At 39.2% G+C, this 18,622-nt stretch overlaps 2 protein-coding genes across 2 annotated transcripts; both read left to right on the top strand.

Moving 5' to 3' along the window:
* Positions 1 to 7,252: 7,252 nt before the first annotated feature.
* Positions 7,253 to 11,936, top strand: LOC309476782 (uncharacterized protein; the record flags this gene model as incomplete). The annotated part of the gene is made up of 5 exons (XM_082139937.1): positions 7,253 to 7,387; positions 10,707 to 10,796; positions 11,158 to 11,275; positions 11,565 to 11,650; positions 11,796 to 11,936. The coding sequence occupies exons 2-5, from the start codon at positions 10,752 to 10,754 to the stop codon at positions 11,934 to 11,936; spliced, it is 390 nt and encodes a 129-aa protein (XP_081996063.1). The 5' UTR covers positions 7,253 to 7,387; positions 10,707 to 10,751.
* Positions 11,803 to 15,226, top strand: LOC309511820 (uncharacterized protein). The gene is made up of 10 exons (XM_082187146.1): positions 11,803 to 12,006; positions 12,326 to 12,506; positions 12,923 to 13,155; positions 13,247 to 13,425; positions 13,513 to 13,606; positions 13,764 to 13,900; positions 14,321 to 14,438; positions 14,514 to 14,605; positions 14,713 to 14,830; positions 15,108 to 15,226. Exons 2-7 carry the CDS (start codon positions 12,410 to 12,412, stop codon positions 14,385 to 14,387), a joined length of 807 nt encoding a protein of 268 aa, XP_082043272.1. The 5' UTR covers positions 11,803 to 12,006; positions 12,326 to 12,409; the 3' UTR covers positions 14,388 to 14,438; positions 14,514 to 14,605; positions 14,713 to 14,830; positions 15,108 to 15,226.
* Positions 15,227 to 18,622: the final 3,396 nt, after the last annotated feature.

Here is an 18,622-nt window from a genome sequence, read left to right as displayed (position 1 = left end):
AAAAGAATGAATGAAAGTCACCATCACACAATAAACAAATGCATATACAAGTCAACACATGAAACAAAGCTTTATTCAAACTACAATCATGTATGTAGGCTACAGGCGCTGAGCCCCACATCCTTCTGCCATCTCAACACAGCGGTTCCCATTCTATGGCTTTATTCTGATGAATCAGCTGACCGCCAGAGGTGAGCCGTTACTTTGTGCCTGAGGTTGTTGCGTGATGTGTTGAGCTTCACAATCTGAGGCAATAAGGGCAGGTGGAGTGATGGTGGGACTCGTAAGGGCAGGTGGAGTGATGGTGGGACTCGTAAGGGCTGGTGGAGTGATGGAGGGTCTCATAAGGGCTGGTGGAGTGATGGAGGGACTCATAAGGGCTGGTGGAGTGATGGAGGGACTCATCCATGGCACCATCTCCAGGATTCAGCTCTGGGCTCCTCATCCTCAGTGCTCACACCAGCCTGCTGACATTTCAGATCCTACATCTGTACTTTGCAAAAATGTAGTTGTCTGTTTGCACACAATGGAAAAAAAATAGAACTTTTTAGACGTTCCCTATCTTCTGTACCACACACATTGGACATTCAGTGAACATTCGCAACTTTGTATGCCATTAAAACAATATTTGCCCATTTTGATCGATTGTGGAGAGTGTTGTAGTTCACCATCTTTGTCCTAAGGATCATGTAGCTGCTTTTATTTTGCAAAAAGGTGCTTTATTGCGCTTGTTATTGAGACAGTTTTTAAGCAAAAAAGTGCGAACTATATATATATATATATATATATATAGACTAATTAATGTCATTTTATTAATAGATTGATGTGCCAAGAGTGACAGAGTCTTCACGTAGACTGAGTTAAGCAAGAGTCTTGTGACAAAAATTATAATAGGACATTATAGCAATAAAAAAATCATAGTACTTGGATACTTAAGTACATTTGAAGGCAAATACTTTTGTACTTTTACTCAAGTGAATGTTTAAAGGCAGCACTTCTACTTTTACTTGAGTAATATTTCACCTTGAGTATCTTTACTTTAACTCAAGTACATGGTATGTGTACTTCGTCCACCACTGATTATCTCTGGTGAAACTGGAGAGAGCCTGGAGATAAGGCTCCAGCCAATCATACATGTCACACCAAAAAGTGTTACTATAAGGGCAAAAGAAAAACAAATGATCCGTGGTCTCTATTTCCTCATCACAGAATATACAGTTGGTTAGATCAAAGTTAAATCTACGTGAGAGGAGTTCTCTTGAAGGATAAATGTCATTCATGACTTTGAAGTGAAGCTCTTTAGCTTTTGGTGATAAAGGTAACTTTAAAAAATCTGTGCGCAGTTTCTTCAGAGAAGAATGAGTGAAAATAAGAGAAGCCGCATTTCGGCTGTATTGCATTGGGTATAAAGTCAGAGTAAAAGAGATCACGGAACACTTTGTTTTGCAAAGTCCAACTACAGAACTGGTGACCAGCAATCATCAATGAAGGGAGAAGAGGAGGGTTGAGCAAATTAGGTAGTGCATTTTTTGCCATCAAAAGGAAGGCAGAAGGGATGCTTTGTATAACCATATCATAATGTTTACGATTGCACTGAAAATTTAATTTTGTACCAAAATCTTCAAAAGATAAAACATTGCCATAACTGTCCAGTAAATGTGTGACAGACCAAATGTTGTTTTCCATCCATTCATTGAAATACAGGGACTTATTCCTAAAGAGAATGAATCTGCAATTCCAGATGGGAACATCATGGGGAGTAAAATTGTGCTTGTACAATAGTTTCCAAAATAACAGAACTTGTGAATGGAATGCAGACAGCTTTACAGGAAGTTTTGGAATAACAAAATCACAGCGCAAAAGTAAATCAATACCCCTGGAGACACAATACCAGAAGCTATTACTGTTTGCTAGAAAGCATCTTAACCATTTAATCTTACAATCAAAGTCTATGGCTTGTAGTCCACCATCTTCATAGTCTTTCACTATAGTTGCTTTTTTTCAGATAATGTGGTTTTCTTTTCCAGATGTAATCAAAGTTGAATGTATTGATGGACTTAGCGGCTTTTTGGGGGATAGACAGAGAAAAGGCTGGGTAAATACACCTTGAAAGGCTTTCTATTTTTGGTTATAAAGATTCGACCAAACAGAGAAAGATCTCTATTTAACCATCTGTCTAATCTTGATTTACATTCATCCATTTTGTTCCATACATTTAATGTTTCACTCAACTTAGTATCTTTAGTTATATGTATACCAAGTGTTTGACTGCAGTTTTAATAGGGATACCATAAGCTGCCTCAAGGTGGCAGTCATGTATAGATAACAACTCACACTTTTTGAAGTTCAGTTTTGCTTTTGAGAATGAGTCTATAGTTTCTATAACCTTTGGGACCTGCTCAACATTTTTAAGAAATAGAGTGGTGTCGTCGGCCAGCTGACTGTTCAATATCTGAATTTTGAATGAGGATTGACAACATTTCAGCTGCAATTATGAAGAGTGATGGCAAAGCCATCATCTTTAACATGCTCATTATACTCAAGTAGATCAAGGACAAGGCGAACATTATTGTGTATTGATCTACCTCTCATAAATCCTGATTGAGTTTCACTTATTATTTGAGGAAGACCCTCTTTAAGACGATTTGAGAATATGTGTGTTAGCAATTTATAATCATTATTTAATAATGTTATCGGTCTCCAATTGTCCAAGACTTTGGGATCTTTGTTTGGTTTTGGAATGAGAACAATTACCCCTTGCCTAAACGTCTCTGGAAGTGAATGGTTAATTAAAGCTTCTTTAAGTGTTTATTCATTTATCTGGGGAATAAAACTTTAATTTGATTAAAGAAAGCCTCTGATGCATCAGCTGATAATCTAGAAGAATCTAGATTACTGTAAAAGGAATAAACTTCATTGATTATAGTTTTAGGATCAGAGCATTCATTTTCATTAACCTCCTCAGACCCCGTGTCCACATCGTCCACATCCGTGGACATCACATTTTTGGCTGTGTGCAGCATCTTATACTGTCTATGCATAATACTTAATTCTGTGTAACTGGAACATGTTTTTCACAAACACGGACACTCACACTGCCATCTGGTGGTGTCAGGAGAAAAAAAAAAACGTAACATAAATAATGTCAAGATGGCGGAGAACACAGGCGAAATGTCACGCAGCCACATCAGACCAAAACGTCCACAAGGTAAAAAATTTAATAACATTTCATTGTTGATTCTTGTTAAGTTATGCATAATAGTGTTGTATGATTAAAATGGCATGCACATTTGACGAACTTTGTAAAAGGAAAGATTTACTAGGCTGCTAAATTTGATGTCCACATATGTGGACACTGGGACTTAGCTTCGATGAAACTGTATAAGAATGTTAGCAAAAAAATGAAAATTTGTAGTTGCACAACTTGCACTGAGCTTCGTGGCGCACACACACACACACACACACACACACACACACACACACACACACACACACTCTCTCTCTCTCTCTTGCTCACTCGCGATCGCACACACACACACACACACACACACGTCTCTTGCTCATTCACTATCGCGTGCGCGCACACACACACACACACACACACACACTCTTGCTCACTGCGATCGAGCGCGCACACACATACACACACGCTCACTCACTCACTCATTCGCGCACACACACACACACACACACACACACACACACACACACTCTCTTGCTCACTCGCGATCGCGCGCGCACACACACACACAAATAAAAATAACATTCCTAGTTTGGAGAAGTTGAAGTTTTGGAGTGTTACAAAAAAGAAAGCACATTTTTTGGATATGTTTTTTATTTGGATAGAAATTTTGTTTTTCCATATCAATGTTCAGAAGTGGTGATCAGTTGACAGCTCCGCCCCTTTCTTCACCGAGTGTCCAAGATATACAGCCAGAGGCCAGATGAAACGTCCACAAAGTCGATCATCGACCTCCGGCCTAGGGTGTCCTGGTGCCACGTGCACTGATGGACACCCTTATGCTTGAACATGGTGTTCGTTATGGACAAGCTGTAACTAGCCCGCTCGGGTTCAAATCAGAGTGGCCGTTCCTCCCAATCACGCCCCTCCAGGTGTCACTGTCGCTGCCCACATGGGCGTTGAAGTCCCCAAGTAGAACGACAGAGTCCCCAGTAAGAGCGCTTTCCAGCACCCCTCCAGGGACCAGGGATCGGGTCGTCGAGGCCCCCGCATTCGACTGCCGCCCTATCCTCTAAGCACCGGCCCCTTACAGTCCCTCCTACGGGTGGTGAGCCCACGGGAGGGCGATCCCACGTCGCTTCTTCCGGCTGAGCCCGGCCGGACCCCATGGGGGGAGGGGAGGCCCGGCCACCAGGCGCTCTCATAAGAGCCCCAACCCCGGGCCTGGCTCCAGGGTGGGGCCCCGGATAAATTTTCCAACTCACCTGGGCTGAGCTGTGGGTCATGATCGAAAAGACAAGATCCCGGATACAAGTGGCCGAAATGAGCTTTCTCTGCAGGGTGGCTGGGCGATCCCTTAGAGATAGGGTGAGGAGCTCGGTCACTCGGGAGGAGCTCAGAGTAGAGCCGCTGCTCCTCCACATCGAGAGGGGTCAGCTGAGGTGGCTCGGGCATCTGTTCTGGATGCCTCCTGGACGCCTTACGGGGAAGGTGTTCCGGGTGCGTCCCACTGGGAGGAGACCCCGGGGAAGACCTAGGACACGCTGGAGGGACTATGTCTCCCAGCTGGCCTGGGAACGCCTCGGTGTCCCCCTGGAAGAGCCGGACAAAGTGTCTAGAGAGAGGGAAGTCTGGGCATCTCTGCTTAGACTGCTGCCCCCGCGACCCGGCCCCGGATAAGCGGAAGATGTATGTATGTATGTTCAGAAGTTATACAAGAGTAACAACGAAAAATGTTCAGGCACAGGCTGTAAATAAAAGAGATTTGCACTTTGTTACACAATGGTGTATTGATTTTTTTCTGTGAATTCAGACCCAGTGTCCACATATGTGGACATCATTTTTTTCAAAAAGTGCTTCATGTTCAAAGATAATATCTGGTTATTATATATATTGGTCCCTCCTAACCCCAAAAAGCTAGAAGAAATCTAAAATGTACGCCAAACCAAAGCTCGGGTCTGAAGAGGTTAATGATCAGTGTTCCTATATTATTCCTTTCCTGGCGAGATTTTTCTAATCTACAGAAATAAGATGAATTCCTTTCTCCTTCCTCGATCCATTTTGCTCTGGATCTAATAAATGCTACATTTGCTTTTCGTGTATAAATATGATCTAATTTGGTTTGTAGAGTAAGTAGTTTCCTTTTGTCAGTATCTGTAAGCGTGGGTTTGTTACAGCAGAGACTTATCTCTCTTGTTAAATTGGTCTCATCTAAAAGGGCAGATTGTTGCAATTGTTTACTGAAAGAGATTGAAAAATGTCTTATTCTGAATTTTAAAAATTCCCATTTGGAGCTAACAGACAACCTGTTTCTGACCAGTTGAACACATCAAAACGCTCACAAATTAAATTCTGTTCTATTGCAGAAGATTGTGGAAAGGCAACAGATCACAGACACCAATCTTCTTGAAGCTCACATCACTTCCTGCCATGAACAGGCTGAGCAGTTCTCTTAAACCGACCGTCATGAGTCTTGAACTGCCACTGGTGAACCAACTGGAGGTCAGAATAAAAATACCAATATTTTTAATGTAATTACGGAACATATCACCTAAACAAGTGGAAGTTTCACAAATATGTTTTATTTATTTTATTTTTTTAGAGGACATCTTCAAAGACCATGGTTGGATGGTTCATTGAATTTGTGCGAGAAAATACCGGATGATCTGGCAACGGTCAGTGGAAAACTGTCTTCATGATCACTTAATTTGTGTATAATTATGAATAATTAAGAAGTCAAAAGCCATCGTAACTACATGCCAGACACTTATTTTTAGTATTGACTGATCCTTCGTCCTCATTTCCTATGCTGCCCTGTAGCTCTTGGTACAGGATGAGCTGGAGGACATGGCATCATCTGAGGACAATTCAAATGTTTCTCTTGTCAGATCCAGAATATATACAGTTATGTATGTATATATATAAACTATTTTTGCTTATTTTGTTGTTAGATGTTGATAAGTATGCAGCTGTATTATCTTTGTTTTGTTTATAAAATTTTGAGATCATCAGTTTTACAAGAATGTTGTCGGGTTTGTTTTTGTACTTTATGCAATGCTTCCATCTACAGACGAGTAAAGAGTGCTGCAGCAATTCCATTTGTTGAGAGAGAGAGAGAGAGAGAGAGAGAGAGAGAGAGAGAGAGCTGTATATTACATAAAAGGGCATTTCTCAAATGGGGTGTGGGCTAGTTATATATAATTTGGAAATAAAGCTATATAAATTGTATATATATATATCACACACATATATACACACATTTACAAGTCATTACATGTTATCATAGCTAACACAATCCTTTCTGCCAAATATGTTTAAGAAATTTGTTAAATTTGTTTTAAATTGTGTGTGTGTATATACACAAATGGAATTTTATATATATATACATACCACGTTAAACAGGTTTTATTAGCAAATTTATTGTTTAGAAACAGCTGTCACAACATAAACGATTCTCTACATTTCTACTGCTTTCTTGTAATAGAACTGCAAATCCCATCATGCCTTTTCCAGAGTACCCAATGAACATCCAGCGTCATAGTTCCCCGATGTTCGTCATCCAATCAGAGAACAGCATGCTGGATCACATGACTCGCTGTTGAGCGCCTTCATTCTGCTCTGAGGGACTCATCCGCACGTCCTGCGGGAGAAACTCCGAAACTCACGCACTGCGCTGTCAGTGTCGCGTTTTCTTCTCTTCCCGGGTCTCGGATAAGCGACGCTCAGCTGGTTGTGTTCGGGGACTTCCCCGCAGAAGCGATCAAACATGCCGGTCCGTACCGACTGCTGTCAGGGCTCGTCGTTGGCCTGCATGGCCTCGGCCGAGATGGTCCTCACTGCAGAACATGAAATCCACGGGGAGGAGTCGGATCTAGATCCAACTCCTCCCACCTTACATATACCTAAAACTACCCATCTCCACCCCCTGATCCCTAAACCTACCCCTAAACCTACCCATCTCCACCCCTTAATCCCTAAACCCACCCCTAAACCTACCAATCTCCACCCCTTTATCTGGATCCAACTCCGCCCCCCGGATCTCGTGTTCTGCATTGAGGTGCTACTGCCTCGGCCTCTCTCGTTCCGCCCCCGCCGATCAATACCCGTCAGCCCGGCGTCAACACCTCTCTGCTCTACAGCGGCTCCCAGTTCCGCGGGCACCAGAAGAGCAAAGGAAACTCCTATGATGTCGAGGTGGTTCTGCAGGTAAACACTTTGCTCTCTGTGGATATGCTCAGGAAGAAGTGAGCTGCCTACCTAGGCATTCAAATGACTGCTGTCTAGGGTAACGTTAGGCAGCTCACTAGGACTATGAAGCCCAAAAATGCTGTTTTTTTGTTTGTTTGTTGGTAGGCAGCCTAACGTTACTAGGTAGGGTTTGAGTCCAGAAATGCTGTCTAGATAGGGTGCTCACTCACTTGGTTGTGAAACTTTGAACCCACACATACTGTTTGTTTGTAGGTATGAGCCTACTATGTAGCTTTTGAGTAAAAAAAATGGGTGCTCGACTATGTTGTGAGAATATGAAGCCCAAAAATAATATGCTGGCTACCAGTTTGTCAGCTATTTTGGACTTAAAACCTACATAGTAAGCAGAGATGGGCATAAATACATGGAAATGTATTTAAAATACAAATACAAAATACTGTGTGGAAAAATGTATTTAAATACAAATACAAAATACTGTGTGAAAAAATGTATTTAAATACAAATACAGTATTTTGTATTTTGAAAATACACAAAATACTTGTGAAATTGGCCATCCAGTGCAGGGATAGGTCACAGTGAATGAAGAAACTACATAGGCCTACTGACTTATCATTCCTAACCTCATCTCTTTCTTTCTTTCTTTCTTTCTTTCTTTCTTTCTTTCTTTCTTTCTTTCTTTCTTTCTTTCTTTCTTTCTTTCTTTCTTTCTTTCTTTCTGGCAATTACAAATAAACTTATGCAAAATAGCAGCCATTTATATACTTATTTCTGGTTACAATGTAGTCTATTACTTGTGGTGAACACTATTAAAAAATTCATACTGTATTTAAAACTGTGGGAACCTTTTCTGCTAATTAGCAAAGAATATGGATGGGCGATATGACCAAAATCTCAATTTTACTTCACTGTAACAATATCATGGTTTCACAATTCTCCATATCAGTTTTGATTCCACAGCATAGACTGAATTTCAAACTCTTTTGATTTTTTTAAAATAAATAATTAATCAGAGCGTCATCTCACATTCCCTTTAAGAGCAGGCGCGCTTGTTCCATGGCGGGTTTGCTATTATAACGGCGGATTTGCTAGACGCACGCCAGGAGCGGTTCACAGCCGAGGAGAGCGACGTTCTCGTCAGGGCCGTAAAACACAGAGAAGTGACATTGGGGATGGAGAAACACACCCAGATTAGCTTCGGTTAAACAGGCGTATGATAATTTGGGTAAATGTGTAAGCTAGATTTATGCCTATTTTTTCACATCTTCATGGACACAACAATGATTTCCCCTGAAGTCCACTGAGCGCGTAGCCTGGGTTTCCCGATGCTGCCTTGCTCGCAGCGCGATTTTATTCACGCTGCAAGGCAGCCTGGACACCATGGACCAGATTTTCCCCTGAAAAAGGGAACCAATCACAGAACGGGGAGGGAGCAGCAAGACGATGACGACACCGAAGCAGTTTGTTTATATCTATGGATCCAACATGGCATCAGACTCGACGTTACCTCTACCCTCATGTTTATCTTGCACAAACGGTAATATTCGCTAAACGCCATCGTGTACAAATAAATCTTTGACCCATCGTCTTTTTCCTCGTCGAATTTCTGTCACTCTACATATGTCATCTGGTATAATTGAAACGATTGGCTATGAGCTACGTACAGGCGCATTTGATAGACATTCATAGCGCCCAATAAACGGCTCTGGGCATTCGTAAACCACGCCTCAAATACGAGAAAATGAACATGTGGTTCCCAGACCAAGTCTCAAATGAGACTTGGTCTGACGTTAGCCAGGCTACTGAGCGCGGGTGCAAAATAGGAATGATACATGCATCGGTGTACAAAGTCAATTGTGCTGGGTGCAAGATAGGGCCCGTAGTGTCATATCACCCAGCCCTAACATGCAGTAATGCTTTAAACACATTTGACAAGCTAGTTGATCAAAATAAACAACCGGTCAAGACTGATTGGCTTACGCTATTTTCCCACTTGTCTCTGCTCTTTTATTCTTTCACGTTAACTGAAGTGAATAATGCACTATTTTACCTAGGGGTGTCAAAATTAATCGTTTCTACGATGCATCGCGATGCAGACAAGGACGATTCGGTATCGGTTCAGTAATAGACCATAACCGGTTATAATGTACTGACGCTTTTCTTACGTCATTTGTCGGGTACGTGCTTTGTTGCGGTAGCATACAATGAGGGAGGTGAGACGCGAGTGAGAGAAAATTAAAAATGCTCCAACTACTTTAAAAGCCAACATCTGGGCACATTTCGGCTTTTATGAACAACGTGGTAAGCACAACCTGCAGAAGACACGCGCTGTGTGCGCTCATGTCACGCACAAATAGAATATGCAGGAGGTAATACCACTAACTTGATAAACCACGTTAGCCGTTTTCACCCCGAGCTGTTATCGCCCGGCAGAGTCTGACTGCTTAGAGTAAGTGGATGAGCTCCGTAACCCGAATCCGCAGCCAAAAACAAATCACCCACCCGCCCCAATAACTTTCTCTGATTTAAGTATCCGCACCCGATGGTCAAATTACAATTATTCTGTGTTGTTACGCGTGATTATAAATGGATGATCATCACTTTCAACAGCGGACTCGGCGACGGTTGATGCGCGCATCTTTAATGGTAACATAATACACTGCTTAATGAGCGCTGCTTTTAAATGAACATTTCTTTAAAACAAAATTTATTTGACAGATTTTCCTTTTCTTAGTGTCATAAACAAGCTTTAATCCCTTGAAACTTAAACTGGAATGTCACTTTTTCTGTCACTGCAACTTCCCGAACAAGCGAGCACATGCGGTGCATCGTGATGCATCGTGATATCGAATTGAACCGGATCGATGACATAATAATCATAATCGAACCGAACCGTGAGACCAGTGTCGGTTCACACCCCTAATTTTAACTTTAATCAACAAGTAGAATTGATCATGACATTCTCACCTTATTCCAAAAAAAAAAAAAAAAAGAAATCACTGATCTAATGCTGAGCTAGTGAATGTCTGAACTAGTTGATGCACAAAATCAATACCCTGATAAAGAGGTTGACTGGCAAAAAGTATTTTATGTATTTTGAAAATACAAAAATACTCATCTTAAATGTATTTAAATACAAATTACATTTGATTTTTTCCAAAGGCTTTAAAATACAAAATAGTATTTTGTATTTCAAATACGTATTTTAAATACATGTATCTGAAATACTGCCCATCCCTGACTGTCTGTTTGTATCTGTCTGTCTGTCTGTCTGTCTGTCTGTCTGTCTGTATCTGACTGCATTGCAATGGCCACCAAGCATAAACTTGATTCAAAGGATCCCCACTACCAAGAGGGGAGACGCATGGCTCTGGAGCTGAAACATGAACACATTCTAGCTGAAGCCAAGGTTAGAGTTTTTGTACACCTCAATCATTTTATAACAAACATAACAAATTAAAGTAAAATGTGATGAGGAATATGTAAGAATGATGAGTGCAGAAGATTTAATACAGGTATATTGCATGATGCATCCTGCCATGCTCTGTGACATGTGTTAATAAGGGAATATAATAATAATAATAATAGTATATGCAGTTCCATCCCTCTGAGTTACAGATACTTGGAGAATCTATTCCAAGGCTCATTTAAGCTGTTCAACACCTTACTAACACCCTATGTTGTGTTTTCCTTTCACAAGTTACCTGCCTTTTGGTTACCTTACTTTTATCAACATCAGTCTTACAAGAAATATTCACTCCAATACACAGAGAGCAGCTGATGAGAGGAAACGTATACGAGACCCTCCACACACCTCTAAAAGGGACTCTGTAGGACGTGGTAAGCCGAGGGGGAGGCGAGGAGGGCGACGCCAAGCCTCCGCCACAGGTTATATCTGAATTATTTGACATTTGTAGGAATTTACTATGACAATGTTGGACCAACTCAAATTAGAACACTGTAATTGTTTATTGAGAGTTTAAAATATTCAAATATCTAAAAAGACATTAAAAAGTAGATAAACCTTTCAGTGACGCTATTGTAGAAGATATTTCCAAGTACTTAACAAAAAAATGTCTGATTTCATAAATTGTTTAGTATATAGTTTGAAAAGAAGAACAAGAATAGAGTGTGATAGCCTAACTTTTTTCTTATTCTTCTATGTGCTGTTTTACAGCCACATACCCCACGGTTGAGTGCTCCCTGTCATCCAGTGTGGAGGTTCCACTTACTGCAACCTCAACAAAACTAAATCCTCAAAATGTAAATGTAATTTGGTAATTCACAGTGATGAATTTATGCATGTACAGTATAAAAAAAGTGTTCATTCTAATACTGATCATTTGACTTTTAATTGTTCCTTATCTAAATGATCCCTTACTGCTTTATTTTTGGATTTTCTTTACAGAAAAAAATATGGAGAGGCTCTCTGATATTTTGGCGTCATGTCCTCCTGCTGCTCAGCCTCAAAGTAGCTCTGCATCATCATGGTCTTTTCGGCAGCAGAAAGCCTCAGAGCGCTGGAAGGAAGCAAGACCATACCACCTAAAATGCCTTATTTCAAAAGAGGCTGTTGGTCATCCCCTGTGTTGCCTTTGCAACGAGCCTGCTGTTATTAGGTTGGTTTTCATTAATACCAAACTTCAATTACCCAGGGTGGGTTTGCTGAGTGCCCTGCTTCATAGGCTAAGATACATGTCTTTTGGGATGGGAGAAGACTTAGATACCCAGATGAAAAACACATTAATGAGAAAAGTAAATCTAGGACCTTCTTGCTGTGAGGTGACAATGCTAAACACTGAGCCACTATGCAATCCTTTACAATAAAATCGAACCTAGTAAAAGTGAAATAGCTTAAATAGAGTGTACAGTACTTTATATAAGTTATTCACCTGAAATAATGTATTATATTATAATATTGTTTTATTTTCTCCTTAGGTGCAGAGAGTGTCTTCCTGAGGAGTGGTTCTGTGGGGACTGTGATGTATTGCATCACAAAACACATCCACTCCACAACAGGGAATGCGTTTGCCAACTGTGAAGGTGCCAGACTGCTCCTGTGGAGGCACAAACTTCACTGTGTTACCAGGCAAACCAGTGATTTTAATTACCATCAATGGTAAAAAAAAAAAAAAAATATATATATATATATATATATATATATATATATATATATATATATATTGTAGATTTGATGTTTTTCACACTAGTGTGCTGTGGCATTGTTCTTACAATTGCAGAAGTGACAGAACATATGGAATAGCACATGGTATTGTAATTAACTGAAACAAAGACAGATGTTTTGGGGTTTTTTTGTCCTCTGCAAAGAAAAAAATGATTAGCATCTTTCCAGCATAATGTCCAATCAACACAGCAGTGTGGAATTTAGTGAATTTGAAAATATAAATGTGGGATTATAGGAACTTGTGCAATGTCTCTCAACCATTCACAATGTGCATAATGAACTAAGTGTTGTAAAATTAAGTATGTGGTAAATGTGAATTATATTTTAAATTTTTTTTTTTTTGTTCCAAGGGCGTTTTGACTTGCATCAGCCACTGTATGAATGTCAAACATGCCAGCAGCAGTGGACCCCTGACTTAAAAGACCTCCTAAGAAGTGGATATTGGCCAGCCTCCGTCACCAATTCCACACTTTATACACTGGACCTCTTGAGCTCCCTTCAGGAACTCAAGATCATCTCTCCGGGATTCTCCAGACAAGCCTTCGCAAAACTGCTGGAGCATCGCACTAAGTGTGGAGGAAGAGTAAGTGTAAATGTTATTACCATTTTATATAAAAAAAAAAATCCATAAGCAGACAATATCAAAATACTATTTCATTCTATATATTTTCCAGTCTGGACCTATCAACGGCGATGCACTGCAGCGCAGCTTCTTAGAGCTTTCGTATGCATCATTTGAGGAAGACCAGCTCTGCTGTAGTGCTCCTTTCACTTGCCCAGCCTGCACGCCGGAAATGTTGGCTGTTTCAGCAGATGGAAACAGAAAGCTATATCGCTTTCGCCGAAACGGAAGGTGATCTTTCTTCCAGTCTTTTTATTGATTCATTTTCTTACTTCATATATTTCATGAATGGATTTTCTATTTTTCTTTCTTCCTCAGCTCTGATGATCCTGGCTTTTTTGAGGGGCTCTTTGTGGCTGAAGACAGTGCGGTGTCTAGATTTGTCGACACCATACAGAAAGCAGTGAAAAATGCAAGTTGACAAAATAGTTGTTACAATAATAAACGTAACCCCCACTTCAATTACTCCTGCCTACCAATTACAAAATCAAATTGAGAGAATAAATGCCATATATTGAATGACGCCATTGCTTTTATTTGATTTGTCGTGTTTGTTTTGTGTGTCATAGACACAGGGAAGAGGCACATGTGGGGACTCCCAGTGGACAGCAGCGAGGGAAACTTCAAGGAGGGCTTCAAAATTGGATGAAGAGGGGATGGAGGTTGCTGTGTGTCGCCATGGGTTCCTTTTGAAAGCCCTTAATATGTACAGGGGGAGATATTTGCCTACCCTCTGTACCTTCAAAGGGAGCTCATGCCAGCCAAGGCACAATTCTTCGCAATGGACGTGGCATGCAAATACTGGCCATACCTGGAGAAAGTTGCTAGTGTCCTTCCTGCTCTTCAGGAACTGACCACTATGAAACCCTTTCTCAGTGTAATGCATGCTCGAGCCCATGCTACTAAGTGTGAGGTGTGTATAATATTTTGGCATCATATGTACATTTGTAATATTTACAAGCACATTAATAATATGAAATATAAGTTAAGCTACACTATATTATCTTGTCTTTTTGCATAACCATTTCTTGCATGGAATGTAATGCCCTTTGGTGCAAATTGTGGTTTGTGATATTGGGCTATATAAATAACATTTAATTGAATTTCTTCCACCCTTTACTAACAGATTAATTGGAGTGGCAGGAACCAGGAAGGAGCAGGGACAACCGCTGGTGAGGAGGTGGAGCAAGTGAACAGTTACCTCTCACGTTGTGCCCTGACGACCAAATATATGTCCAAAGCAGGTGACCGGAGTTTGCAATATTCGTGTATACTTTTTTTAGATTGATCATCGTAACCTCATTATTTGCTTTCAACAGCACGGGTGGACATGCTTACATTGCATGCAATGGGGTGGAACGAGAAAAAAAATCTCTCTTTACATCAGGCACTTTCCACAAGATATGTGAAGGTAAGTCTCATATTAATTGTTTTGTGTGTCCTTTTGTTGTGTTTACTTGGCCTGTTGTTAATCATACAAAGTTTTAATCCTGATTATTGTATAACACTGTTCATCAGACTTGTCAGAGACTCCATGATGAGACTGCAAGGCTAGCTGACCTAAAAACAGAGCTAGATTGCACAGATGAAGTGGTGTCACAGTGGCTATCTGATGTAAAGGAATGGGCAGCTGGTGGTAAGCATGACCAGATAAAAGAAACAACAAACATCCCTTTCTACAATCAAAATTTTATGTTTGATATTAAAGAGCAGCAAAAAATTGTAGGCGGATCATCATCTAATGTGATGCCACATTTATGTCAGGTTTATTAGTATATTCCCAGTTCCCTGCAGGAAGTGCACATACAAAGTTTTTAAATAAGTTGGATTAAAAGGTTTTACATGAAATTCAAGCAGAGAAACGGTTCTGTGTTGTTTTAACAGTGAATTTGCTTTCACTATATCTTCTACAGAGACACCTGATACATCTCGTGCCAGTCAAGGCACCACACACAGAGGACTTCAGCAATCAATTGAGGGGCTCTCTACCTTAGTGTGAGGCACCGGAAGCGAACCCTCTACCGTCAGAATGGTATAACTATATAATATAATAGGTTGATAAATTCAGGCTACTGTATCAGGGTTTCCGCGGGGTTGTAAAAGGTAGTAAATTAAATTATGCCAAATTAAGGCCAGTAAAAAGTAGTAAAAAGTAGTAAACGTCATCTGACGAGGTAGTAAATTTTCGAAGCCCCATCTAACTGGGTCTATATCGTGGGTGTCCAAACTTCGGCCCGCGGGCTAACTGCGTTTTTATTGGCCCGCAGCCAGGGTCCGAAATTAACACCCGAGTAAATCTCAAAAGGCTATCCGCCACACTGGCGGGTGAATGTTCATCATACCAAAATAGTAATAAAAAAAATATTACAATTGCCTTTTGTAATGTTATGATGCCTGGAAATTAGTTAAAATCTCCTGCGAATCTAGAGCGAGCGAGCGAGCAAAAGCGCGCATGCAAACCGTGTAGCGAGCGCACGGCAGAGAGGGAGAGACCTTGCGCGTGTGTGTGTGTGTGTCTCTCTCTCTCTCTCTCTCTCTCTCTCATGCAGTGGTGACGCGTTCATATAAACGCCACCTAAACGCTGTAAAAAAATATATATTATGACATTTTAATTGTTTATTAATAAACAAGTGTTTCTGTGTCAGCTGCAAAGATGAAGTTGACACTGACTCGCGATCTTCACAGTAGTGAACGCGCCGGAGAAAAATGCATTTCTTACGGATTAGCCTATAGCCTACTTTTATTTAGTTTTGAATGGTTCTGTTTAAAAGTAGAAATTTCAAGCTTTCTGTAGATAATAGATATAGGATATTTCTAATTTGTTTAGGTCTGTGAGGCGAGTAGCCTAGGCTACCTATACGCTGAGTTTCGGTTCATGTCTGAACGTGTTGTGATTATACAAAATAATGAAACATGGATTAAAATTAAGATAAAATTAATACAAAACGAAATTCGTTTCAAAGAGAGGCTTTGTGTTTTCTGTTTGATGTCTCTGTGAAAGTTTTAAAAGCATCCTTAATGGAGAACGAATGGTCAGGCTACATAACATGTTTTTTTCCTCAAATGCAAACAGGAAATAAAAGACAAAATACTTTTTAAAAAGACAATTTTTGGGGAAAAAATATGGATTTATAGCGTTTGAAAAAAAATCTGGATGGATTAATAGCGTTTTGGAAAAAAATCTGGATGGATTAATAGCGTTTTGGAAAAAAATCTGGATGGATTAATAGCGTTTTGGAAAAAAATCTGGATGGATTTACAGCGTTTTGAAAAAAAAATCTGGATGGATTAATAGCGTTTTGGAAAAAAATATGAATGGATTTATAGCGTTTTGGAAAAAAATCTGGATGGATTTATAGCGTTTTGAAAAAAAATCTGGATGGATTTATAGCGTTTTGAAAAAAAATCTGGATGGATTAATAGCGTTTTTTTTTTTTTTTTAATATGGATGGATTTATAGCGTTTTGGAAAAAAATATGGATGGATTTATAGCGTTTTGGGAAAAAATATGGATGGATTTATAGCGTTTTGGAAAAAAATATGGATGGATTTATAGCGTTTTATAGCCAGGTTGTAAAAATACAGTATTGTGTCAATATGTCACCTCTAGTGTGTGGCCCGGCCCTTTATTTATTTTTCTGTATCTGGCCCTCACTAAACAAAGTTTGGACACCCCTGGTCTATATGGTTTTCAATTAGGGTAACTTACGTGTGCAGGCCTATTTCCTTACTAAACTTCCATGAATTTATTTTTATTTTGAGTCGGACCCAAAGACAGAGGTTTAAGTCTCTCTGGTTCTCTATCTCTCCCTCCCAGTGTTGAAATTAAGTTATAATTGCCTCATTAAATTGTGATTAAATATGTTATTAATTCATTTTGGAAAGATATTTCATGTCTTTACTTGTCACTTTACTTAACACTTAACACTGCTACAGTTGAAGTTTGAAGCCGTGTTGGTAGTAAAAATATTGTGATGGTAGTAAAATAGGTGGTAAAAAGGTAGTAAATTCAATTTAAGAATCTCTGTATAAACCCTGGTATAAGACTCTTCATAGAACACACTACACTGGGGAAAGGCTGGCTAAAATGGGATTCACATCAGGAATTTGCTCACAAAACTGCCTGGACACATATATCCATGCCACATGGCACTGCCCACCCATTAAACACTTTTGGAAAGACGTCACTGAATCCCTGTCCCGCCTCCTGGGCTGCCACATCCCATTATCCCCCTTACTCTGTCTACTAGGTGATCTATCAACTCTCAATCAGGAAATAACAAATAAAAGGATACTCCTTGTAGCCCTAGCCATCGCCAAGAAAACCATCTTCTTGAACTGGAAATCCCGAAGCACTATTCACATAACACACTGGAAAAATTTGCTCATAGACTACATCTCCCTGGAATATTTTACACCTCATTACAACTGTATATCGGAACCTCAACACTCCAGATCAGACCTCATCCAACTATTACAAATCTAACACACTCATCCTGATTAATTATGTATTCATTTATTATTATACATTTATACAAGGTTTTAGTAATATTGTGAGTATTTTTATTATTATAATTATTATTGACAGTATGGTTATTAATATTTTCAATATCATAGAAACATTTAACAGTGATGGAATGATGGCGATGTGATGATAATTTGCTTGATATAAGGACGATAATGGTATAATGTATATATTAAATGTTTAAAATAAATAAATGAATAAATAAATAGATAAATGAAATGATGATGATAATAGTGATATAAATATATAAAGTATAAAAATATAAACAATACAAGTCAACACCTAACACATGACACAGATGATTTTAATGCACCAAATGCTGATCTTAATGCACTTCACCTTCTTTTAATGCACCACCTTAGTTTAGGCATACATACAAATAGTAACTGTACAGTGAATGAGAAGAAAGGGAAAGAAAAAGAAAAAAAAAAAAAAAAAAATGGGAGGGGGAAAAAACATGCACACAGAAACTAGGAGAGGTGTGGTATGTGTTGGGTGTGTGTATTGTTATTATTATTGTTATTATTATTGTTATTATTGTTATTATTATTATTATCATCATTATTACTGCTATTATTATTATTGATATCACTGTCGCCGTCATCGCAAAGTATTATCATCATCGCCATCTTTAGCATTACTATTATTAGATGAAATAAAATAAAAAACTTTATTATTACTATTGTTGTTATTATTATTATTATTATTATTACTATTGTTGTTGTTGTTGTTATATTATTATTGATATAACTATTGATATTTAGCATTACTATTATTACTGTTATTACTGTTATTATTATTGATATACATGTTGTTATTATTATTGTTATTATTGAATTTATCAATATCAATAGTATCTCTTTTTTTTTGTGTTAGTATGAGTACCAATACTGTTTTTTTTT

The sequence above is a fragment of the Leuciscus leuciscus genome, assembly GCF_965113295.1.
Source record: "Leuciscus leuciscus genome assembly, chromosome: 1".
Taxonomy (NCBI): Eukaryota; Metazoa; Chordata; class Actinopteri; order Cypriniformes; family Leuciscidae; genus Leuciscus; species Leuciscus leuciscus.
This window is presented reverse-complemented; position numbering and strand designations above follow the sequence as displayed.

What these genes read in the sequence shown, in the direction of transcription:
- LOC309511820 (XM_082187146.1), top strand. Translation starts at nt 12,410, where the DNA reads ATGCGTTTGCCAACTGTGAAGGTGCCAGACTGCTCCTGTGGAGGCACA. An exon ending in GATTTTAATTACCATCAATG is followed by an intron (nt 12,507 to 12,922) that starts GTAAAAAAAAAA and finishes TTTTGTTCCAAG; the next exon opens with GGCGTTTTGACTTGCATCAG. An exon ending in GCACTAAGTGTGGAGGAAGA is followed by an intron (nt 13,156 to 13,246) that starts GTAAGTGTAAAT and finishes TATATTTTCCAG; the next exon opens with TCTGGACCTATCAACGGCGA.